General features: G+C 50.7%; 4 protein-coding genes across 7 annotated transcripts in view; 3 read left to right on the top strand and 1 right to left on the bottom strand.

Moving 5' to 3' along the window:
- The window catches only part of LOC137609216 (polycomb protein suz12-A-like), an 8,317-nt gene extending 4,849 nt beyond the window's left edge, over positions 1-3,468 (top strand). The window contains exons 9-15 of one of the 2 annotated variants that reach the window (XM_068336090.1): positions 1-51; positions 132-220; positions 322-465; positions 1,439-1,596; positions 1,671-1,869; positions 1,945-2,024; positions 2,098-3,468. The exon at positions 1-51 is cut by the window's left edge and continues 124 nt beyond it. In XM_068336090.1, the coding sequence (XP_068192191.1) occupies positions 1-51; positions 132-220; positions 322-465; positions 1,439-1,596; positions 1,671-1,869; positions 1,945-2,024; positions 2,098-2,464 (1,088 nt within the window). In that variant the 3' untranslated portion in view covers positions 2,465-3,468. The remainder of the gene's footprint in view (positions 52-131; positions 221-321; positions 466-1,438; positions 1,597-1,670; positions 1,870-1,944; positions 2,025-2,097) is intronic. The other variant, XM_068336091.1, reaches the window with a different exon arrangement.
- Positions 3,469-3,505: 37 nt separating this feature from the next.
- Positions 3,506-11,059, bottom strand: crlf3 (cytokine receptor-like factor 3). Its single transcript, XM_068336092.1, has 9 exons — positions 10,931-11,059; positions 8,340-8,467; positions 6,034-6,241; positions 5,886-5,973; positions 5,618-5,795; positions 5,317-5,545; positions 5,098-5,236; positions 4,913-5,025; positions 3,506-4,756 (listed from the first exon to the last, which is right to left on the bottom strand). Exons 2-9 carry the CDS (start codon positions 8,454-8,456, stop codon positions 4,497-4,499), a joined length of 1,332 nt encoding a protein of 443 aa, XP_068192193.1. The 5' UTR covers positions 8,457-8,467; positions 10,931-11,059; the 3' UTR covers positions 3,506-4,496.
- A 605-nt stretch (positions 11,060-11,664) lies between these two features.
- Positions 11,665-16,091, top strand: LOC137609218 (mpv17-like protein). Its single transcript, XM_068336093.1, has 4 exons — positions 11,665-13,133; positions 13,375-13,445; positions 14,846-14,875; positions 15,154-16,091. Exons 1-4 carry the CDS (start codon positions 12,827-12,829, stop codon positions 15,367-15,369), a joined length of 624 nt encoding a protein of 207 aa, XP_068192194.1. The 5' UTR covers positions 11,665-12,826; the 3' UTR covers positions 15,370-16,091.
- A 1,369-nt stretch (positions 16,092-17,460) lies between these two features.
- Positions 17,461-24,859, top strand: nde1 (nudE neurodevelopment protein 1). Of its 3 annotated transcripts, none has more exons than XM_068337732.1 (9): positions 17,461-17,517; positions 18,251-18,382; positions 19,117-19,270; positions 21,589-21,737; positions 22,695-22,831; positions 22,915-23,172; positions 23,246-23,331; positions 23,419-23,534; positions 23,622-24,859. In XM_068337732.1, exons 2-9 carry the CDS (start codon positions 18,297-18,299, stop codon positions 23,668-23,670), a joined length of 1,035 nt encoding a protein of 344 aa, XP_068193833.1. In that variant the 5' UTR covers positions 17,461-17,517; positions 18,251-18,296; the 3' UTR covers positions 23,671-24,859. The 3 variants fall into 3 exon arrangements, with proteins under 3 accessions (XP_068193833.1, XP_068193832.1, XP_068193834.1); XM_068337731.1 differs by having other exon boundaries at positions 23,419-23,546; positions 23,622-24,853; XM_068337733.1 differs by lacking the exon at positions 17,461-17,517 and having other exon boundaries at positions 19,117-19,313; positions 23,419-23,546; positions 23,622-24,858.
- The last annotated feature ends 266 nt before the right edge of the window (positions 24,860-25,125 follow it).

A 25,125-nucleotide genomic window follows, 5' to 3' on the forward strand; every position in this document is an offset into this window, starting at 1 on the left:
ACACCAACCAGGGGCCACAAGCCGGGGGCCCGAGGGCCGCGCACGCCCCAGGTGAGCAGCAAGCGCCGGGCGGAGGTCAGGTGACCCCCGGCGGGAGGGCGACGCCCCCTAACGTTCTGCTCTCTGATCAGCCGTGAAGGAGCCGCCGGACGCTCCGGTCCAAACCCGCAGGGAGCCCGTCGGCGCCGAGCCGCGCCAGAAGCTACGCGTCTTCTACCAGGTGGGTCACCTGATCCAGGCCCCGCCTCCTCACGGGCGGCACCCGTCGTCTGATCCAGACCAATCACAGGTTGTGGGTGTGGCTGTTTGTGTCCCGTCCAGTTCCTGTACAGCAACAACTCGCGGCAGCAGACGGAGGCGCGGGACGACCTGCACTGTCCCTGGTGTACGCTCAACTGTAGGAGGCTGTACGGCCTCCTGAAGCACCTGCAGCTGTCGCACGCCCGCTTCGCCTTCAGCTACGTGGTCAGGTCACGCCCACCCACACTCACCGGGTCACGCCCACCCACACTCACCGGGTCACGCCCACCCACACTCACCGGGTCACGCCCACACTCACCGGGTCACGCCCACCCACACTCACCGGGTCACGCCCACCCACACTCACCGGGTCACGCCCACCCACACTCACCGGGTCACGCCCACACTCACCGGGTCACGCCCACCCACACTCACCGGGTCACGCCCACACTCACCGGGTCACGCCCACCCACACTCACCGGGTCACGCCCACCCACACTCACCGGGTCACGCCCACACTCACCGGGTCACGCCCACACTCACCGGGTCACGCCCACCCACACTCACCGGGTCACGCCCACCCACACTCACTGGTCCACGCCCACACTCACCGGGTCACGCCCACCCACACTCACCGGGTCACGCCCACACTCACCGGGTCACGCCCACCCACACTCACCGGGTCACGCCCACCAACACTCACCGGTCCACGCCCACACTCACCGGGTCACGCCCACCCACACTCACTGGTCCACGCCCACACTCACCGGGTCACGCCCACCCACACTCACTGGTCCACGCCCACACTCACCGGGTCACGCCCACCCACACTCACCGGGTCACGCCCACACTCACCGGGTCACGCCCACCCACACTCACCGGGTCACGCCCACCCACACTCACCGGGTCACGCCCACACTCACCGGGTCACGCCCACCCACACTCACCGGGTCACGCCCGCCCACACTCACCGGGTCACGCCCACCCACACTCACCGGGTCACGCCCACACTCACCGGGTCACGCCCACCCACACTCACCGGGTCACGCCCACACTCACCGGGTCACGCCCACCCACACTCACCGGGTCACGCCCACCCACACTCACCGGGTCACGCCCACACTCACCGGGTCACGCCCACCCACACTCACCGGGTCACGCCCACCCACACTCACCGGGTCACGCTGGTGTTTTGCAGCCCCATCCCAAAGGAGCGAAGATCGAGGTGTCCATCAACGAGACGTACGACGGCTCCTACGCGGGGAACCCCCAGGACGTCCACAGCCAGCCGGGCTTCGCCTTCAGCAGGAACGGGCCGGTCAAGAGGACGGCGGTGACCCACGTCCTCACCTGCAGGTACCGCCCACCGCCCGCCTGGAGCGGCGGCCGATGCGTCGCCGGCGTCCATCAGGGTCCCGTTCTTCTTGCAGGCCGCGGCGGTCGAGGGCCAGCCTGTCCGAGTTCCTGGAGCCGGAGGACGGCGACGGGGGGGGGCGGCAGACGCTCACCAGCGGACACAACCGCCTCTACTTCCACAGCGACAGCTGCACGCCGCTGCGGCCGCAGGAGATGGAGGTGGACAGCGAGGACGAGAGGGACCCCGACTGGCTGAAGGAGAAGACGGCTAAGGTCAGTTCAGGACGCCGTGAGGTCACGGTGATGTCATCGGCCACGGCGCTCCGTCTCACGTCTGATTCACCGCAGCAAATCGAGGACTTCACCGACGTCAACGAGGGCGAGAAGGAGATCATGAAGCTGTGGAACCTCCACGTCATGAAGCACGGGTGCGTATGGCGTCGGGGGGGGGTCCGCAGGGAACGCCGCGTCCGATGAACGTCTCATTGTGTCCCCCCCCAGCTTCATCGCCGACCACCAGATGAACGAGGCCTGCCTGCTGTTCGTCGAACGCCACGGCGCCCACATCGTCCAACGCGACCTCTGTCGCAACTTCCTGCTGCACCTGGTCAGCATGCACGACTTCAACCTGGTCACCACGGCTACGCTGGACCGGGCCATGGCCCGCCTCCGGCTGCTCCAGAGCCACGCCCACCGCGGAGACGGGGAGGAGGAGGAGGAGGAAGAGGAGGACTGGGAGACGGCCGTGGAGTCGCAGCCGGAGCCGGATCCCGATCAGGACGCCGACCCGGCGGAGGATAGAACCGGCGGCGATGGGACCGGAGAGCGGGAGGCGGAGCAGGAAGGCCCCGCCTCCAGACGCCAGTGAGGTCATCCCGTTTGAGAGGAGCGACCCGTTAGCGACAAACACCAGAACTATCCTCGTTGGACAACAACCCGGCGGTTCTGGAGGTCGACTAGCTGCGGAGAATCAAGGTGTTGAACTTCCTCAAACAGGAAGCAGCTGATTGGTCGGGACTACTTCCAGCGGAGGGATCCGCTCTTTGAGGTGCTGTTAGTGTTGGTGCTAAAGACCGCCGTTTCTGTGGGGCGGTTCTGCCTCCATCCCATCAGGCTTTGAGTTCAGGAAACTCCTGATCTGAACGTTTGTCGTTAATTTATCATCTCCATCTCCATCATCTGGTTTCTGCTTCCTGCTGACCGGCGGGACCTCCTGAGTTCGGTTCTTCAAAAGGTTCATAGTTTCCAGCCCAAAGGGACTCGTTCAAAGCCTCGTCGGACAGCGCCCCCTACAGGCTCCACGTGTCCTCCACACCAGACCAGCGGCGTTTTTGCACAAACTTGGCGTTCAGAAAACAACCAGCTGATGTTGAGGACTGGAGTCGGACGGGTTTCTATTAAACAGTTTTGTATGGTTACGCTCCTGGTGGGTCCTCCTTCATCACCAACTAGAACACGCTAGAACACTAGAACACAGCTCTTCACTGGTTCCACTGGGATCAGGAAGGAGGAAGAAGGTAGGACAACCCAGTTTACACCCGTGTGGACAGATCAGAACATCACAGCAGACCTAAACCAATTATGGGATGCACCCCTTTAAGGTCCCTGACATACAAACGTCCCAGAATGCACCAGCTTTGAGGTGGTGGATGGAATCTGTTACTTACCTGAATAAAACTTCCAGGTTCCATCCGGAACGTTTTCCTTCCTTCATCCCAAAACTCCACGCAACCAGAGGACAAACGGGTCGTGACGCATTTGTTCTGAAAACACACATTCCTCCAGGTTCCCATGGGTGTCAGAACATCACATTCCAGGGGTTTTCCAGGACTTTCAAGGGCTGCAAAAATAAATCACGATCGCAACAATAGAAGCCTAGTTACGTCAAAGTCAGTAAAAAAATAGTTGGTTTACATGAAATGACCTTTATTGAACAAATGCTGACAGCAGAGAACTGCAGTACAACGTCTGACCAGCAGGTGTCGCTGGTTTCAGGAAATCTGTACCATCAGTGGAGCAAACGACTCCGTGGCGTCGAGAGTTTGATTCTAACGGTAAAAACGTGATTTCATGTGAAGTCTTCCTATTCGGTCCAAAACAAACAAAAGATTCTGATAATAAAGTCACAACAGAACACAAACTAAAATACTGAATGTTCCAGCACATTATACCTGAAGTCAGGACTGAGAACTGGTTCTGAACACATGAAGAGGGAGAAGCTTCTGAAGTTAGAAATGAAGTCAAACCGTCAGAACCAGACTAAAATGTGACTTTTCTTTGACGTTTTCCAACAAACCCTCTAGAAAACAAGTTTACCTGGAGAACTGAGCTGCAGCCTGGATGGAATTAGCTTAGCTTAGCATAAAGTTTCACTAGAAACAGGCAGCTAGGCTCCGCCCACAGAAAGACCTGAATGTAAAAACAGGAAGTAGTTTGTTATGCGTCTCCACATTAAGAAGCTACACACTGGATTGTTAACACAACAGGAAACAGACCAAATAACAGGCTGTGATTGGATGAACCCTCATTTTAAAGAGTTCATCTGTCAGCGCCGGACGTCTGGAGCGCCCTTCATCATCATCATCATCATCATCACCTACATGGTTCCGACGGTAGGTCTGGGTTAAACGTGAAACTAAAGCTTCTTATGATAACAGCTTCTGATTGGCTGGCGTCACACAAACAAAATGAAACCAACGTTGGACGGGTGGGCGGAGTGAACAGCGCACACGCATGTTCACAAACATGAAGACCAAAGACGAGCAACGATGATAAAAAAAAATGAATAAAAGTCCGTGGACGTGTGGAACCGTCACCACGAACCGGATCGCTCACGAAGTGAGACGGGTGAGAAGGTGGAACGGTGAGACGGGCGAGCCGCGGCGGCGCCGCTGGGTTCCTTAGAACACCAGAACCTTCCAGCCGGAGTGGACGAAGGAGCAGCCGAAGAACAGGGAGTCCACTTCCTGGTCCACCAGCCAATCGAACACCACCTCCCTGTTCCCGGAGCCAATGGTCACCCTCAGCTTGAAGCCATCGCTCAGGTTGTTGTTGCTGATGGGCAGCGGGTGGACCACCTCCATGTCAAAGGTCACGGCGGAGCCCACGGCCACGGCCGGCAGCTGGTTGGTCATCTCTTTACCATTGACGAAAACCGCGCCTGAAGGGTGAACGTGAAGAAAAAACAAGCATGTCGAGGCAGGTAGGGTGGAATCATGGGAGTTGTAGTCTTCAGGGTGAACCCTTCAGCCAATCAACGAGCCACCGTTAGCGGCTAACGGCTACTAGCTGCTCCCCCACACTGAGGCCGGCGTACCGTTGGTGGAAATGCAGACAGCCTGGTCTCGCTGCAGTGACTCCGCCCCCTTGTGGGTGTCGATGCACACGCCCAGACTGTCCCTCCGATCCAGCTGACCTACCGCAGAGATCCTACACGCACACACACACACACACATGAAGATCGCTCACTCGTGTCACGCCCCCTGACCCTGACGGACGTACTTGAAGGTCAGCGTCTGGCCGCAGAAGTAGGTGGGTGCTCTGGAGAAGAGGGTGGGGCAGCGTGAGTGGGCGGAGTCGCTGCGTAGGGCGATGTTCCTCCTGCTGCTCAGGATGTAGCCCTCGGAGCCCGGACGCCACTCTGCAGGACGAGCAGAGGTACAATCAATCTAGGCGCGTGTGCGTCGCCAGGCTCCGCCTACGCCACCAGGCTCCGCCTACCGTGCGGCGCCAGCGTGGTGTCCCCGGTCTGGGGGACGCTCCAGGGGCTCCACTCGGTGCGCCCCTCCCCGCGGGCGCACACCCTGAACAGGTAATCCACGTGGGGGTCCAGGTGGAGGACCAGGAACTCGCTGTCCCGGCCGATGTAGGCGTCCTCGTACTGCTGCCCCCCGCTGGCGGAGCGCCGGTACTGCAGCCGGTAATCAGCAGCCGCAAAGTCCTCGTCCACCTGGGCGCACACAAACCAATCAGGCGTCTGCACGGACGGCTTCTGCCCCCCCCACTTGTTCTCCACGCTGACCTTACACCAGCGGACCATGATGCCGCCCGGCCGCTCCTGCAGCTCCCCGATCTGGACGGGGGGGTGGGAGGAGACGGCGCCGTGGCGGGACACCCGGTCCCTGAACACGCCCAGCAGGGAGTCGTCCAGCTGGGCCGACACGTTGGGGACGTCCACCAGCGCCGGGACCTCCGGGAGGCTGGGGGGGGACAATCTGACCTGAGAACAGGGTTCCAGGCGAACCCTCCCGCGGGACGCACCTGCCGTAAAGAGGGGGGCGTGGCCATACCTGTCCAGCTGGATGTGCATGGCCTTCTTGGTGAAGCTGCCCAGTTTGTCCTCCTTCTCCCCCAGACCGCAGCGCAGAGCTGCCTCCCCTGGAAGAGCAGAGTGTCAGAGACCCGTGGGGGCTGTAGGGGGCGCCGTTCAGTACCTACCCTCTCTCAGCAGCTCGTCGGCCTGACCAATCCCGTGCTCGATGAGGCTCTGGCAGTCGTCCAGCGGTCGCACGCTGTCGGCCTCCACGGCGTCCACCTCGGCCAGCAGGGCGGCCAGCCGCTCGTTCAGCAGCCGCGTCGCCGCCGCCTGGAGCTCCGTGAAGTGTCGCCGCAGAGTCTCACGGGCCTGACCGGAGCTGCCCCGCACCTGGAGAACACGGGGCAGGAAGGAGGTCAGAGGTTACCACCGCGGTCAGTCGTCAATAGGTAGATGATAAAAGATATGTTTGATCACAAGCAGAAGAGGAAGGAGGACGATTGGGATCGCTGCTGGTGAGGCTGGGTTCCTGGTTCTCCTCTACAGAACATCTCACAGGGAGATGAGGTTCTCACAGGGAGATGAGGTTCTCAAAGGGAGATGAGGTTCTCACAGGGAGATGAGGTTCTCAGAGGGAGATGAGGTTCTCAGAGGGAGATGAGGTTCTCAGAGGGAGATGAGGTTCTCACAGGGAGATGAGGTTCTCAGAGGGAGATGAGGTTCTCAGAGGGAGATGAGGTTCTCACAGGGAGATGAGGTTCTCACAGGGAGATGAGGTTCTCAGAGGGAGATGAGGTTCTCAGAGGGAGATGAGGTTCTCACAGGGAGATGAGGTTCTCAGAGGGAGATGAGGTTCTCAGAGGGAGATGAGGTTCTCAGAGGGAGATGAGGTTCTCACAGGGAGATGAGGTTCTCAGAGGGAGATGAGGTTCTCAGAGGGAGATGAGGTTCTCAGAGGGAGATGAGGTTCTCACAGGGAGATGAGGTTCTCAGAGGGAGATGAGGTTCTCAGAGGGAGATGAGGTTCTCACAGGGAGATGAGGTTCTCACAGGGAGATGAGGTTCTTAGCTCACTGGCTGCCACTGACGTTTATAGATGTCAATCACGTTCTTCAATGGGGAGGGAACTGGGGGACGGTGGGCGGAGCTTGACAGCGAAAATAAGGCTTCTAATCATGGATTCTATCGTCATGACGACTGATCCAGTTACGGAACAGAGGATGGAGAACCAGAGGAAGACAGAAGCAGCGTCAGCTGACGATGTCTCTGCTTGTGAGTGTAACAAGTCAGAAGCGTTTGCTAGGTGGGTGTGGCTGAAACCTAATCAGCCAATCACAATGAGTTTCATGTATGGACGTTTTCCTTAGGCCAGCTGCTTTCTGCTGTTTTTAATCAGACATTGATCGGATCAATCTGATTGGAATCAGTGACATCGGACAAAAGAACAAAAATATAGAATGTATATTCTGTCCCCCCCCACCCCCATCAGTCCAGCACGAAAACACACACACACACACACACACACACACACACACACACACACACACACACACACACACACACACACACACACAGCCAGTAGAACAGACAGGACCAGTAGCTCCACTCCATTACACCATCAGACTCTGACAAACAGCCTGTCAGGAAACCAGCTGCTCTGTCATCAGTGATGTTTCAGTTCCTCTTTACACACACACACACACACACACACACACACACGCACACGCACACGCACACACACACACACACACACACACACACAAAGTATGGAGAGAGACAGATGAGAAGAAACGGAAAGCTGATTGACAGCTGCTGCTCCGATAAAAAAGGGACAGTAAGATGAGAAGGAAACACACTTGTGTGTGTGTGTGTGTGTGTGTGTGTGTGTGTGTGTGTGTGTGTGTGTGTGTGTGTGTGTGTGTGTGTTGAGCAGATAGGACGTTCTCCACTGGAGCAGCAAACGCATCACTTCCTGATGACTATCAGGGTCACACAGACGAAATTGAAAGATCCAATCAGACGCCACCGAATGTGGGCGGAGCTAATGGGAACAAACAGGAACAGCTCTCCCCTGTGTGTGTGTGTGTGTGTGTGTGTGTGTGTGTGTGTGTGTGTGTGTGTGTGTGTGTGTGTGTGTGTGTGTGTGTGAAGCCCCCCCTGGTGGATGACTTCAGGGTGGGGCAGACGTCCACCCCTTCACCCGGATCAGCAGCAGATGTTAGCAGATTCTTTCCTGCTCCTCCTCCCACCCCCCCAGAAAGATCTTAAAAATAAACATGAGCATAAACCTTGCGTCTTCACCCCCCACCTCCCATGAAAGCGATGTAGAACCCAACCAGCGATGACGCCGCCTCTCTTCCTCCGTCTGCCGGCCGTCGTTAGTGACAGGAAGTGGTCGCATTGTTTACAGAGAGCGGTGGGACGGGTAGATGTAGACGGGGGGAGGAAGGAAGAGATAGAGAATGCCCCCCCCCAAAGAAACTGGTACCTGTTTGCGGGCCTGGCTGAGGCCATGCAGCCGCTGCTGGAGCTCGTGCCGGTAGTTCTGCGCTGCCTCGATGCTTTCTTTGGCCTCCTGCAGCAACACGTCCACCTCCACAGACATCCTCCCTCCTCCTGGCGTAACAGAGAGAGACTAGCCTTTACCAACGCCCCCCCAGCAGCTGAGACACTTCACCACGACCTGAGTCACAGAATACGAGGGAAATGATGCATGAAGGTCGGAGAACATCCTCCGCTGCAGAACTTCCAGATCGTATGGACCAGCGGGGGCGTGATGCAACCAGCAAACCACTTCCTGTTTGCTGGAAAGCGAGAAGCGGGCTGGTTCACGACGCCGCTGCAGCGGCGTGAGATCGGAGCGGGCCTCAGAGGCAGTCTGTGGTACCGGTCACCGCTGCCTCATCTTCCTCACCGCCCTCAGACGACGAAGGCTTTGCCTCCTGTTTTGTTAAAGCAGAATAACTGAGACGACCAGGAGCTGCTGCGGCCGCCACCGCTTCCTGTACGGCGTCCAATCAGGTCGTCTGCACCGCATCATGAGAGTCACCATGAGAACCCACAGCAGGATGAAGAGGAAGAGCTTCAATATCATCATCATCATCATCATCATCTTCTCATCTGAATTACAGGAACCTGATAAAACCCAGTAGATGTCTCTTCATGAGACACTGGACGTACTTAAATTGATTACATCTGCATGTTTTGTGGCTTTTGTCTGAAACTGAATTAATTAATCAATCAACAAAACCTTTTCAGGTTCATTGGAGCAAACAAACAGTTGTGTATTAGTGATCAGCTCCTCTGCCCTCGTTCACGCGTGAACTCCTCTGACGGTCCAGCAGCGTCTTCACACACTAACCTACCAACAGCCACACACAGCATTGGTTCCTCCCCTCAAACGCCGGCAGGCCTTCAGAGCCGGTTCCCCTCCCACACGCCCGTCTATACGATCCGGGCGTGGCCGGACGCGCCGACGCCTCCTGCTTGTTGTTGGAGTATTTAGGTCAGGTCTGTCAGAAAAATGTGCCTGAGGGAAACACCTGAAACAACACCAATGTTTGTTCCAGGTCGTCGCTCATTTGTCCCGTTCAGGAGAATCCAGAGCTTCACACGCCACGTTTAACGGAAACGAACCGTTAATTAAAGGAATCTGATCCAGTCTACATCGAATCCTCCGCTCCAATCAGCTCAGGGGGATGAAGGCAGGAAAATGTCCTCAGGCTCCACCCCTTCAGTTCAAGAAACACCCAACAAAACCCTCGAGGACGTTTAGGGTGTGAACTCACACAGACCCTCTACCAACAACCTACCAACAACCTACCAACAACCTACCAACAAGCCCCACCAACAACCTACCAACAAGCCCCACCAACAACCTACCAGCAACATACCAACAAACCCTACCAACAACATTATTATCATTATCATCGTCATGATTATCATTATTATTACTAAAACACAAAAGTGTTCCTTTATGTTGTTGTTGTTGTTGTTGTTGTTGTTGTTGTTGTTGTTGTTGTTGTTGTTGTTGTTGTTGTTGTTGTTGTTGTTGTTGTTGTTGTTGTTGTTGTTGTTGTTGTTGTCGTCTATCCATTGGAACTGAGCAGCCCTCCAGAGAACAGACGAGTCTCTACTCGTTCACAGCAACTTCCTGATTCTGAGTCCCTTCAGGACCTCCACCCAGCAGCACCGGTCTGGACCAGAACCTCCACCCAGCAGCACCGGTCTGGACCAGGACCTCCACCCAGGAGCACCGGTCTGGACCAGGACCTCCACCCAGCAGCACCGGTCTGAACATGTCCGAACCAGTACCAGAACCCCTAGTGGACCTCCATCCAGCTGAACTAGACTTTCACCTGTGTTCAGTTCAAACATGAATATCAGACTGATGGACCAGAGGAACCAGAGGAACCAGAGGAACCAGCAGACATCCTGGTCTGAGCTGGAACGATGCTCAGTGGTTCTACTGGGGAGCTGGGGGGTAGACAACCCCCTCCCGGGGATGTTAGGGGGTAGGTCACCCCCTCCTAGGGCTGATAGGGGGTAGGTCACCCCCTCCTAGGGCTGATAGGGGGTAGGTCACCCCCTCCTAGGGCTGATAGGGGGTAGGTCACCCCCTCCTAGGGCTGATAGGGGGTAGGCCACCCCCTCCTAGGGCTGATAGGGGGTAGGTCACCCCCTCCTAGGGCTGATAGGGGGTAGGCCACCCCCTCCCGGGGATGTTAGGGGGTAGGTCACCCCCTCCTAGGGCTGATAGGGGGTAGGTCACCCCCTCCTAGGGCTGATAGGGGGTAGGTCACCCCCTCCTAGGGCTGATAGGGGGTAGGCCACCCCCTCCCGGGGATGTTAGGGGGTAGGTCACCCCCTCCCGGGGCTGCTGGGGCTCTAGGGGACTCGTGTCGTCACAAACATCTCCCTAACTTTGCCGTCACTCAGTAAACTCCAGCTAGCTGGTTCGGTGGAGACTCTGACAGCCGTGTTGGTGGAAGCTAAGCTTCCTCTGACGATGTAAAAGTAGATGATTCACTAAAAGTTAACTGTCGTGTCCCTGATGTGGAGAAAACGTTTCTATCTTACCTGTTTTAGTTGTTTCTAGACGCCATTTAGTCACGAAAGTTCTCCACCCGCTCCGCTCGACGCCGCTAAACACGAAGTTCAGCTCCAGTCCAAAAAATGACACTTCCGAGGCTTCAGGCGGAGCAGCCAATCACAGGCCAGAGCTGTAGAGCGACAGGAAGTTAGACCAATAGGAGTAAAATATGGCCGATTGTCCCCGCCCTCTTTAAAAGTCCTTGTGTTGAACTGACGAAATGAGTTCATGCAACACCTCCCAAGCTATGTAGTATGTTATACTGTATGTAGCATGTTATATGTTACATTTAGTATGTTATATTATATGTGTCATAAGTAGTGTATGTGTAGTATGTTATATATGTAGTATGTTATGTGTTATGTGTCGTATGTTATGTGTAGTATATTATGTGAAGTACTGTATGTAGAATATGTAGATTATATATACTAAATGTAAAATGTTACAAGAGTACTGTATAGTACTATGTTATATGTAGTATTTTATATGTTCTGTGTAGTGTGTTGTATGTAGTATGTTGTATGCATGTTGCATGTAGTGTGTTGTTTGTAGTATGTTGTATGTAGTGTGGTGTATGTAATATGTTCTGTGTTTTATGTATGTATGTTGTATATAGTGTGTTGCACGCATGTTCTATGTAGTATGTTGTGTTTTATGTTGTATGTATGTTGTAGGTAGTGTGTTGTATGCATGTTGTATGTAGTATGTAGTGTGTTTTATGTTGTATGTATGTTGTACGTAATGTGTTGTATGGGTGTAGTGTGTTGTATGTAGTGTGTTGTATGTAGTGTGTTGTATGTAGTGTGTTGTATGTAGTGTGTTGTATGTAGTGTGTTGTATGTAGTGTGTTGTATGCATCTCTTCATGCTGGTACTTCCAGTTTTATTCTTATTCGTCTGATCGAAGCCGAACACAAATGTTTTCTCATAAATATTCTTGAATTCTGACAGCTTGAGAAATCAGATTTGAGAAATCTAATCTAATAAAAAGCCACCGCCCATCGGTTTTAAAGTTAGTTCACCTACAGCTCAAACGACGCGCCGTGGAGGACGAACGTTCAACCAATCAGGAGGTTCCGTGACGTTAGGTGGGTGCCGCCGCCCCCTGGTGGCTGGAGTGGGCACAGCACACACTGGGTGTTCACTCCACAAAGACGCGGGTCTCGGACAACTAACTACCACTAATAACTTTTAATTATTATCATCTGTACTGATTTACACCAATGGATTCGTTTATTTCACAAATCAGCAGCGCTCGTCTCGAACCAGGACACCTCAAAGATTTCCACAAGTCCAGAAACACCCGAACGTTAGTCACACTTGTTTCACGTTAAATGCACAATTAAACAATTAAAAGTCTTCCAGTGTGAGTGGATTTTATTTGTATTTTCCACGTGAGACCCAGTGGATCTGGAGAGGTCCGGGTCTGGAGATCCCGGATTGGTTGAACACGAACCGAATCGTGGATCAGTGACGCAGTTAACGTGGATCTACTCCTGCGCAGCCTTGGATAACACCCCCCTCCCGGATTAGCGCTGGACATGACAGGTCCGGTTCACCGCAGCGCTGAGGGGCAGACTGTGCGTAATGACAGGACGCGCTTTACGCACCAGGATGCTACGCAGAGGAGTCCTCTCCAGTGACCACAGTGGAGCCTCGGCGCGCTGGACGCAGATCAGCTGGAGGAGCGCATCATCCAGTGGAGACCCGGTAACGTGTGACACCCCCGCCGCCGGAGGAAACATTTAATCCCTCCGTGATTATCCCACGGGGATGGAGTCAGTCGTATCTGTGGAACGACTTTAGCCGCTATGGTCGGGCCGTGGTTGGAGAACTGAAACCGTCCAGGACCTCATCTTCTCATCTTCTCCTCCTGGAGCCAAAATGAGGAGAGCTGTGCTGAAAGAAGCCGCCAAACGGTTCCCGTGGCTGGCGAACGTCACCCTGTACGGGTGTCTGTTCGCCGGGGGTGACCTTGTCCATCAGCTCGTGGCTCAGAGGGAGAGCTTGGACTGGAGACACACGCGCAACGTGGCCATCGTGGGCATCAGTTTCCATGGAAACTTCAATTACTTCTGGTTGAGAGCGCTGGAGAGGCGGTTCCCCGGGAAGTCCGCCGGGATGGTTTTCCGCAAACTGCTGCTGGACCAGAGTTTCGCGTCGCCTGTGGCCACCAGCGTCTTCTACACGGGTAGGAAGGAGGCCGAGCCTCTGGTCTCTGTTCTGTGTGTGATCCATCAAATCACCTGATTCACCCAAACACTTGAACCTGTCAGAGATCCGAGTATTAACAAGTCGGTCCTTCCGTTAAAGACGCGTCTGTCATGCTAAATAGTCCACAAACGAGCCTTTAGTTGTGCGTAATGTGTGCGTAATTGTGCCCAAAGGGCGACCGGCCCAACGCGTGCGTAAAAGTCTCCTCTCTCCCGCAGGAGTGAGCTTCCTGGAGGGGAAGGAGGACGTGTTTGAAGACTGGAGGGAGAAGTTCTTCAACACCTGGAAGGTAAGCAGGGCTCCGGCCCGCGCGCCTGGCGGATGAAAGTCGTCGTCCACTTCCTGTCTCGTGCCAGCTCACGAGCGGATTAACCCAGATTGCGTGACGCTGCTGGATCCCTGGGGCAAACCGGGTAACCCGGTGGCGTCAGGGAGTGTCGGGACGTTTCAGGACGAGCAGCACAAATCCTGCCCAACGCCAGTCACGGCGTGACGCAGGGTCACGTGTGCAGGACGCTCACAGATGAGCTGAGTGTGATGAAGAGTGACGAAGAGGAGTAGTACTACCAGTACTACCAATATACCAACTACCAGTACTAGTATCACCATACCAACTACCAGTACTAGTATCACCATACCAACTACCAGTACTTCTATTACTATACCAACTACCAGTACTTCTATTACTATACCAACTACTAGTACTACTATTACTATACCAACTACCAGTACTACTATTACTATACCAACTACCAGTACTAGTATTACTATACCAACTACCAGTACTAGTATCACTATACCAACTACCAGTACTACTATTACTATACCAACTACTAGTACTACTATTACTATACCAACTACTAGTACTACTATTACTATACCAACTACTAGTACTACTATTACTATATCAACTACCAGTACTAGTATCACCATACCAACTACCAGTACTAGTATCACCATACCAACTACCAGTACTAGTATCACCATACCAACTACCAGTACTACTATTACTATACCAACTACCAGTACTAGTATCACCATACCAACTACCAGTACTAGTATCACCATACCAACTACCAGTACTACTATTACTATACCAACTACTAGTACTACTATTACTATACCAACTACCAGTACTAGTATCACCATACCAACTACCAGTACTACTATTGCTATACCAACTACCAGTACTAGTATCACCATACCAACTACCAGTACTAGTATTACTATACCAACTACCAGTACTACTGTTACTACACCAACTACCAGTACTAGTATCACTATACCAACTACCAGTACTACTATTACTTCTATTATTACCACAAATTATTATTACCACTAATAATTATAATACTAATATTATTATTATTTCTACTACTATTACTACCAACACTATTACTACTACTAATATTATTACTTTTAATACTAATACCAAAACTATTACTACTATTACTACTATTGCTACTACTACTACTACTATGACTATACTACTACTACTACTACTACTACTACTACTACTACTACTACTACTACTACCACTAACACAATTACTATTACTACTGCTACCACTGCTACAATACTACTATTATTACTACTAATATTATTACTACTGCTATTACTACTACTACTAGTACTACTACTACTTCTACTGCTATACTACTGATGCTGCTGGTTTCCTGTGTCTTTCAGACTGGACTCCTTTATTGGCCGTTCATGCAGGTAAACAGGAGTTGTTGTTTTGTTTACATGAACCTGTTTTTGTTGACATGTAGAGTAAACAAACATTCTGTTATTGATCCGTCTGACAGAACCTGAAGCTGATCACTCTGATGGTCTGTTCTTCTCCTCCTCCATCCTTCTCTCCTCCATCCCTCTCCCCTCCATCCTTCTCTCCTCCATCCCTCTCTCCTCCATCCCTCTCTCCTCCATCTCTCTCCCCTCCATCCTTCTCTCCTCCATCCTTCTCTCCTGTCCAACCCTCTGTCCTCCTCCTGCAGCTCCTGAACTTCGTCCTGATGCCTCTCTACCTGCGGACGGCGTTCATGGGCGGTTGTGCGTTCCTCTGGGCCTCCTTCCTGTGCTTCTCCAGGCAGAGCGGCGACGGCACCGCCGCCGTGGCCCTCGCCTTCGTCATGGACCCCCGGAAGACCCTGGAGGAGATGCGTGAGGCCAGACAGGAGAGGAGGAGGCAGAAACTCGAGAAGGACAACTAAAGAGGAGCAGAGGAGGAGGAGCAGAGGAGGAGGAGCAGAGGAGGAGCAGGTTACTGGTTTCATTTCAAAGCCGTCGTTCTGGAACCAGCTCAGTGTTTTCAGCTTCACTGGTGGTTGTACTGGGGCTACTGGTTTGATGTGGATCAGACTGGGGGACCTCCAGACCCACTGTGCCTTCTCTCAGCAGTCGACACATTTTATGGATTTATTTTTGGAAGCACTGGAGGAGTTCCTGAAGGCCACATTCAAAATCTGTAGAAACAATGGAATTAATGGTCATTAACTGTTTAAACGATGACATCCTGACAGAGTTTTGACTGGGGAAAGTGGACAGGATCCCAGACGCTTCAGTTTCCACCAGTTTTATCATTTAAAACAAAATAAGTGAGAAACCAAAAACGTTTTATCCTACATAAACTTCATCAGTTCCCAGCGTCCCCTCAGACAGGAACTCTTTTTGACCAGCGAGGCTTCCGTAGCCCGTCCTTTTTGAACACCTCATAGGTTGCCATCAGCCCAGATACCTCATGACGTCACACTCAGCGACCTGACCACGCCCTTTCATCGCTTGGATAGGAACCATTGGATTTAGCTGGTTTCATACACCTGAAGGTTCAGTTGTCGTGTGAGACGTTCACAGACCTCTGACGAGTGCAGGATTTCTTTAAATGACCTTCAAGCCAACGTTAATTCTGTTTATGTTTGAAACAAAAATAAAACTACAGCCCTGATGTTCAGTGTGTGTGTGTGCCTGTGTGTGTGTGTGTGTGTGTGTGTGTGTGTGTCTGTGTGTGTGTGTGTGTGTGTGTGTGTGTGTTTATAGAGAGATGCAGTCATTGTTTGGTGTATAAACTCAAATTCAACGAAGAACTGAGAAGCAAATAATAATGATATTAATTATGTTTTTTAATACTATAAATACATCTGCAGTAACTTATAGAACAACTTGGATAAATAACTAGAAATTGTAGCATTAGCATTTCAAGCTAACCCTGTTAAACAAGTGTTAATCAGGGACATTAAAAGCTGTGTTTGTTTTCCTGTAGACAGATGAGAGCGTTATGTTTCATAGGTTGTGTGCATCCAGTTCCCCCTCTGTCCTGAAGGCATCAGACACACCTTCATCATCTGAGGAAGACCTGATACCCTGAAGAGAGGAGTGGACTGAATAACTGATGGTCAGAGTGGATTAAACAGGATCAGATGGGCCCGTTAATCCTTCTGAAAAAGACAGTGTGACCTCTGACCCCGAGTACGGGAAGTGAAATTCACCAATCAGGATCAAGAATGCCTCCAGGGACTGGCACAGACACGCCCTCCTTCACAAAACCGTTAAAATAACCGGTTTAAGTGTAAGAGGCCGGAGGCAGAGCAGGAAGTACAGGACTTTAAATGCAACACATGAATATTGTCTACTAAGGTGTAATACAATAATAATAATAATAATTATTTATTTATTTGTGATTCAATATTTCAATTCCCTTTGGGTTTGAGCTAAATTTCCTCGTTGGACCTTTGTCCAAGAAAAATAATTTGCAGAAAGCTGATATTATGCTTTTAGATTTAATATATGAAGCACTTTGATATTAGTATCCCTCCATTTCTCCTCACAGCGTTGACAACCTGACTCTTGAGATGTAATAAATTAAATTTATCTCACAACTTCTCTCATATACCAGAAACATAACATTTCCATTGCACTCCTTTGCTTCGCTATTAAACTGATCTCTGACCACAACTCTGAGTAGAACTAAAATTATATTTTATCTCTTAAATATAATAATACTTGGACGGTCGCTGTATAAACAGCTGCAGGTCAAAGAAATTGTCCCTCCCTGTTGTCAAACGTCGGTATGTGGAATGTGGTCAAAGTTTTAATATTTCCCATGGACTTGAAGGCAGCACGGCAGCTGGTAATCTATACACAGGCTCCGTCTGCCGGGGGCATCCCTCCTCTGACTGGACAATCATTCTGATCCCGCCTATCTTTGCTATGATTGACAACCCCTTTGACCAATAGCATTAGGCAAAGCTCCAGTCTTCTCACTCGTGATTGGTTACTCCCTCCTGACAATTTAAATGACAACATTTATTGTCCGTCTTCTTCACAGGACAGCAGCAACTTTGTGGTGTCCGACTCTTCCTCTGGTAAAGACTTCACAACTTTTATTCTGCTTTAAAATTTAACAAAATATTCACTAGAATCAAAAGCAAACACTAGTTTGTGTTGAACGATCTCAGCCTACATTTACATTATTATATTTAAGTCCGATCTCGGTTTTAAACCCCGTTAGCTGACCTAGCTAAACTTATTTGCATTATAAAGAACATTCTTCCAGCTCGTAAACTCTTTATTTTTTCGGTTCATTCTTTGAATAAATCTTCTGAAATATTTGTTAAACAGACGATAATGATTTAAAATGACTCAAGAATAATATGTCCGTTATTTTTAGGTAGTGTTTAATGACTTGCCGTGACCAGACTCCATAGAAATGTTACATCTAATTTATTTCAGAAGTGTGTAGAACTAAACTTTATTCATATTGACCCATTTTAATGGAGTTTATGACTCAATAACATCTTTTCTTTAATTCGGCATACTTGCATTTGTGTAATATGTCTAATTTTGGTAGATAAAGGCTTAAACTCGTCCTGCTTTTGCAGCGTTCCCCCCCGCAGGCTGCTCATTGTCGACGGGTTGGATAGCGGTGACTTTTTATTTATAACTCGATAATTCCTGAACTAATTCTTCATGATGGTTCATAAATCAGCCGAACTAACGCGAAAACCAACACCAATCATCTGCAATCATGTCCTGTAATAATTATTGATTTCCCAGTAGCCGGTATAACGTTGGAGATAAATTGTCTTCTTTCCAAAGGGAGTCTTGAACTGAGACGGGAGGCTGGTCTCCAGCTCGGCAGGAGATGGGGGATCCAGAGCCTCCAGAATTTGGTTCTCCAGAGGAGGAGCTGGACTACTGGAAGGACCAGGCGGCCAGACACCAGCAGAGGTTCACCCCCCCCCCCAGTTTGGGTTCCATTTATTTAACTTCTGCTTTCTGAAGTTCCTCATTTTAAAAGATATAAAGACCGAGTTTAACTCTTTACACACGGACCGTGTGTATAAACTGGATTGTGATTGTGTTTGTTCCCAAGGAGGTCATGTTGTTGTATTGTTTGTGTCTCTGAATACACAAAGACAACAGGACAGATCCTGGAGGGTTGGGTCTGAAGGGCGGAACCGGATCCGCCTCCGGGGGCAGATTCAGGAGTCAGTGTTTTAAACTCGTGGTTCATGTAGACACGAGTGGGAACGCTCAGATTAGCCCTTTTAGTTTTATCTGGTTCTAAACGTTCACGTCATTCAGGGTTAAACATCTCACCTCTTGGATTGCTGGGAGTCCTCCATCCGGAGCAGATCTTCTCCGTCTGTTTGTTGTCTCTGGAACGAGAAAGTATCTCAGCGCCTCTAAAATCTACAAATAAACGACACTTTTTCACATCATTCAGTTCCCCGTCTAGAAAAGTCGACTCCAGCTGCACAAACATCTGTGAACCTCTTGTTTTCCCAGCAAACAGGTTTTTGTGATGCTTAGGATTTTCTGGTCACCCAGTGGTCGGATGAGAACCGGCGGGTTTAGAGTTATCCAACCAGACGCGTTAATCAGAGCCAAATAGAATAACAGCCCAAATTTGCTGTGGTTTTTCCAAACATAATAAAGCCTTCCTTGTCTTCTGTGAGCAGTGCAGAGGAGGCTCAGGATGAACTGCAGGAGTTCCAGCAGATGAGCCGCGACTATGAGGTGGAGCTGGAGATGGAGCTCAAACAGTGTGAGGCGCGGAACCGCGAGCTGCTCGCCGCCAACAACCGCCTCCGCATGGAGCTGGAGAACTACAAGGTCCGAGAAAACAGTGGGAATAAAACAGGGAGCAAAGCAGCAGGTCAGAAATATAAATGAAATAAAAGAGAGGAGAATGGAGACGGGGGGAGACTGGGGGAGACCACATTTAGATCTGTGTTTACGACGATAGGCAGCTTGAAATCAATTTTCATATTTTCACTTCCACACATCCCACAGACTCCTCCTGTTTAGATGTGTGGACACACACACACACACACACACACACACACACACACACACACACACACACACACACACACACACACAGAGGAGTCTTTCAGACTGAGAAGGCAGCTGATTGTAGCTCTGTGTCTGGAGGGGATGAGTGATGCCGCCGTCACGGAGGCGGTTGCCACGGCGACTTGTTTACACAGACATCCAGCTGCAGCTTGACCCGTCCAGACGGTTCTGGTTCAAGCGTCAGTCTGAGACAAATCCGGTGTCACTCTGGATTCACTGATCTGAGCTGGAGGAAACGGTTTCATCACAGCTGGAGGACTAGCAGACACCGACTGATGGAGTGTCTCTGGGGGTGGAGCCTGTGGGTGTGTGTGGGTGTGGTGTCGGGGGGTGGGTGAGGGGGGTGAGGGCTGGGGGGTCACTGGTTCTTCTGGTCCACGTGAAGAACCTACTGGTAGCGCTTGTGGGTGTGGCTCATCACCAGGAGGAGGAGCCACATTCATGAGATGGATCCAGTTAAGACAGAAAATGTTACTGCTACTGCTGTACTACTGATATACTAGTTATATTACTACTAGAGTACTACTTCGCCACCGCTATACTACTACTATGTCTCTATTATACTACTACTATACCACCGCTATACTACTCCTATATCACCGCCATACTACTACTATACCACCGCTATACTACTATACCACCGCTATACTTCTACTATACCACCGCTATACTACTACTACTATACCACTGCTATACTACTACTATACCTCTATTATACTACTACTATACCGCTATTATACTAGTACTATACCAGCAATATACTACTACTATACCACTGCTATACTACTATACCACTGCTATAAGGGGCGGCAGTGGCTCAGTGGTAAAGCGGGCGGTAGAGCGGGTCGTCCTATGATTTAAGATCGGCGGTTCGATTCCCGCTCCCGCCCCCCCAAAATACCCGGAGGTATCTCCGGAGCACTGCCGAGGCACCCTTGAGCAAGGTGCCGTCCCCTTTACAAATTGCTCATTTGAGGCGCACCAAGAAGGAGCTGCTGCCACTCTACCCCCCCTGCATGCCTACAGGCCCCCCTGTGTGTGTGTGTGTGTGATACAGGGGCCTGTACTCACAAATATACGTATATGTATGCATGCGTTTGTAATCAGTAGCTAGAGTGTGCGTTCTTAATTTCCCTTCAGGGATCAAACCAGTATATAAAATATAAAAAAAATTAAAAAATATACTACTACTAGACCACCACTATACTAATACTATACCTCTATTATACTACTACTATACCACTACTATACTACCGCTATACTACTATTATACCACTAATATACTGCTACAATACCACTACAATACTACTTCTATACCACTACTACAAAGCTACAATACCATTGCTATACTACTACAATACCAGCACTATACTACTACTATACCACTGCTATACTACTACTAGACCACCACTATACTACTACTAGACCACCACCATACTACTACTATACCACCACTATACTACTACTATACCTCTATTATACTACTACTATACCCCTACTATACCACTACTATAATACCGCTATACTACTATTATACCACTAATATACTGCTACAATACCATTGCTATACTACAATACCAGCACTATACTACTGCTATGCCACTACTATACTACTACTATACCACTACTATACTACTACTATACCACTATTGTATTACTGCTCTACCACCGCTATACTACTACTATACCACTGCTATACTATTGCTGTACCACTGATATACTACTACTATACCACTGCTATACTACTACTATACTAATAAACTACTACTACAACAACACTACAATACCAGTAGTATACTAATACTACTGCTATTAGACTACTACTAGACATCTACTATACCTCTGCTATACTACAACGGTACTACTACATACTAATTATCTACTGTACCACTGCTACTTTACTGCTGTACTATTACTTATCTATTGTACTACTACTGTACAACTATACGAGTGCTACACTACTAGTCTACCGTACTACTACTATACTACTAGTTTACTACCACTGTATTCCACCTGCTGGATCAAACTGTACTAACAGTATACCACTACTATACTGTTGTTTGCCCCCCCCCCAGGACAAGTACGAGGCGCAGCAGTCAGAGGCTTACCGTCAGATCTCCACCCTGGAGGGGGACCTGGAACAGACCACGGCCATCAGGGACCAGTTCCACAAGTACATCAGGGAGCTGGAGCAGGCCAACGACGACCTGGAGAGGACCAAGAGGTCAGAGGGCGCCGCTGAGTCAGCAGGTTACAGTGTTAGCGTTAGCTACCCCGTTAACGGCGTGTCTGCTTACAGAGCCACCATCATGTCGTTAGCATTAGCGGTAGCCCTGCTATATTCACAGAGCCACCATCATGTCGTTAGCATTAGCGTTAGCCCTGCTATGCTCACAGAGCCACCATCATGTCGTTAGCATTAGCGTTAGCCCTGCTATGCTCACAGAGCCACCATCATGTCGTTAGCATTAGCGTTAGCCCTGCTATGCTCACAGAGCCACCATCATGTCGTTAGCATTAGCGTTAGCCCTGCTATGCTCACAGAGCCACCATCATGTCGTTAGCATTAGCGTTAGCCCTGCTATGCTCACAGAGCCACCATCATGTCGTTAGCATTAGCGTTAGCCCTGCTATGCTCACAGAGCCACCATCATGTCGTTAGCATTAGCGTTAGCCCTGCTATGCTCACAGAGCCACCATCATGTCGTTAGCATTAGCGTTAGCCCTGCTACGCTCACAGAGCCACCATCATGTCGTTAGCATTAGCGTTAGCCCTGCTACGCTCACAGGGCCACCATCATGTCGTTAGCATTATCGTTAGCCCTGCTACGCTCACAGAGCCACCATCATGTCGTTAGCATTAGCGTTAGCCCTGCTACGCTCACAGAGCCACCATCATGTCGTTAGCATTAGCGTTAGCCCTGCTATGCTCACAGAGCCACCATCATGTCGTTAGCATTAGCGTTAGCCCTGCTATGCTCAAAGAGCCACCATCATGTCGTTAGCATTAGCGTTAGCCCTGCTATGCTCACAGAGCCACCATCATGTCGTTAGCATTAGCGTTAGCCCTGCTATGCTCACAGAGCCACCATCATGTCGTTAGCATTAGCGTTAGCCCTGCTATGCTCACAGAGCCACCATCATGTCGTTAGCATTAGCGTTAGCCCTGCTATGCTCACAGAGCCACCATCATGTCGCTGGAGGACTTCGAGCAGAGGATGAACCAGGTGATCGAGAGGAACGCCTTCCTGGAGAGCGAGCTGGACGAGAAGGAGAACCTGCTGGAGTCCGTCCAGAGGCTCAAGGACGAGGCCCGAGGTGGGGGGGGTCAGCTGGACGGCCCACCTGACCCACCTGACCCACCTGACCCGTGTGTGTGTGTGTGTGTGTGTGTGTGTCAGACCTGAGGCAGGAGCTGGCGGTGCAGCAGAAGCAGCAGGTTCAGGACCGGAAGCCGTCCTTCAGCAAAGAGCCCCCCCCCTCCACGTCTCTGGTTGGGTTTCCCACCCCCCCTCTCACCGCATCAGACAGATGGGCCGAGAACAGACCCCTCCCCTCCTCCTCCAATGAGCACGCCCCCGCTGCCGGCACGCCATCCAGACCGCCGGCCTCAGAAGCCATCAGCGCCCCCCCTGCAGCGCAAGCCCCCGCCAGCAGAGGTCGGGTCGATCTAAACCTTCGTACATGTACGCTAAGCTTTCTGTCTTCATAATGGGGGGGGTTTCTGTTCAGGTGACGGCGTCTCGGGGCCCCCCCTCACCCCCGCTGCCAGAATCTCTGCTCTGAACATTGTGGGGGAGCTGCTGAGGAAGGTCGGGGTAAGAAGCTGCTGATCAGCTGAGTCGTCATGTGACTCTCCAGGGGGGGAGGGGACTCCACCTCATGACCTCTGTCTGACCTTGTAGAACCTGGAGTCCAAGCTGGCGTCCTGTCGGGAGTACGTCCAGGAGCAGAGGGGCCCCCCCGGGGGGGCGGAGACGCCCCATAGCGGCTGCCCCGAGACGCGACCCAACAGCAGCCTGTACAGCAAGGGGTGGGGGTCACACACACCGGTGGGCGGGGTCAGGGCGTGTCATCCTCTCTGACATGTGTGTGTGTGTTTCTACAGGCTGGTGAACAGGTTGGACTTTGGAGCAGGACCAAAGCTGCTGCTGTGAAGATGAGGCCCCGCCCCCGTCTGGCGGCGAGACGGATGGACTTCCTGCTTTCAGCTCACAGCCACCGTCTTGATGACCCAGCATTTCCTGTCCGTCCCAGACACCTGGGGTGTCCGTTAACGGGTCCGTCATCATGGATCCGACTGAACGTGTGCTGTTTGACCTTTGACCCGCCCTGATGGTTCATCGTCACGCCGCCGTTTAACCGTCGTCCGTCCGTCCTGCTCTGAGACGTGTTTCCTTTTTTACCTGCTGATGAAACTGTTCGTGTAACTTCCTGTAGTTTTAGAGGAACGAGTGGATTAACGCAGGTCTGATCCACACAGCGGCCTCTAGTGGCCGCCTGTGGTACTGCACCCCAACTGCCTTCATTACCATCATCACCATCATTATGCTGATGATGAAGAGTTTTCCTTTAGCATCTGTTCCTCAGACGTCCTGCCGTGTCGGATGCCGTGTCGGATGCTGTGTTGGATGCCCGGCGCCGACGCGGTTCTGCTCTACTTCTGTCCGTCCAGGAGTGAAATACGTCTTCCGTTACCATGGAGACATGAATACTTCAGTGAAGGCTACTCGTGTTTTATGTTAAAAAGAAAGTGTACTAGTTTGACTCATCGACTGCTCTACCGTAGGCCACTGACGCCGTCCGTAGGCTCCAGCGACCGTTGAAAACCTGCGGACTGCTCCTTTAATTCTCCACGGGAGGTTTGGAGTTCGATTCCCGTTCTGCTCGGTGCTACTTGTGTGTCTGAAAACTCAATAAAACTTGAAGTTTAAAACCAAACAGCCTGGATTTCATTGGAGGCAGGAAGCAAGAGAAGCGTCACGTCGTCAAGACTCAACAGCAGTTTAATATTGATCACAAGCAGATCGATCAGGTTTCAATCAAAGCCCAATATCAAGAATGGATGGAAAACATTCAGTTTCTAACCAACAGAAGAGCAAGAAATAACACTCGTCTTTAGTTTTTCACACAATCAGAATCAGACCAGAGGATTAATGTCACGAGATCAGATTTAAAGCATCAGGTTTTAATGAGACTAATGACAGGATTATGCTTTTATTTTGTGATTTTAATAAACTTACAGATTGTCTTTAAACAGCTTCTGATTATGTTCAGTCGTTTAGTCTCTAATTCAAGATTTATTGTGATAAATGTTTATTTTTCTTTTATATCATTTTTTTTGTTATTTCATATTATTTTAAAAGCTTATTTTGCCTTTAAGACTTTGTTTGGATTTATGTTTAGATTAAAATCTAAAATTACACATAAAATCTTGAATTAAAAACCAAATTTTTGTTAAGAGTCTAATTAGAGACTGAAGTTCTTTTTAATTAAAAAAGAATTTAGTCTCTAATTAAAGATTTAATTTGTGGTTTTAGTTTTTAATCCAAACGGGGGTCTTAAAAAGCATCAAACATGATTCATCACGTGGTTGGATTCCTCTTCAATAT

Source organism: Antennarius striatus, chromosome 16, assembly GCF_040054535.1.
Source record: "Antennarius striatus isolate MH-2024 chromosome 16, ASM4005453v1, whole genome shotgun sequence".
In the NCBI taxonomy this organism is placed as follows: Eukaryota; Metazoa; Chordata; class Actinopteri; order Lophiiformes; family Antennariidae; genus Antennarius; species Antennarius striatus.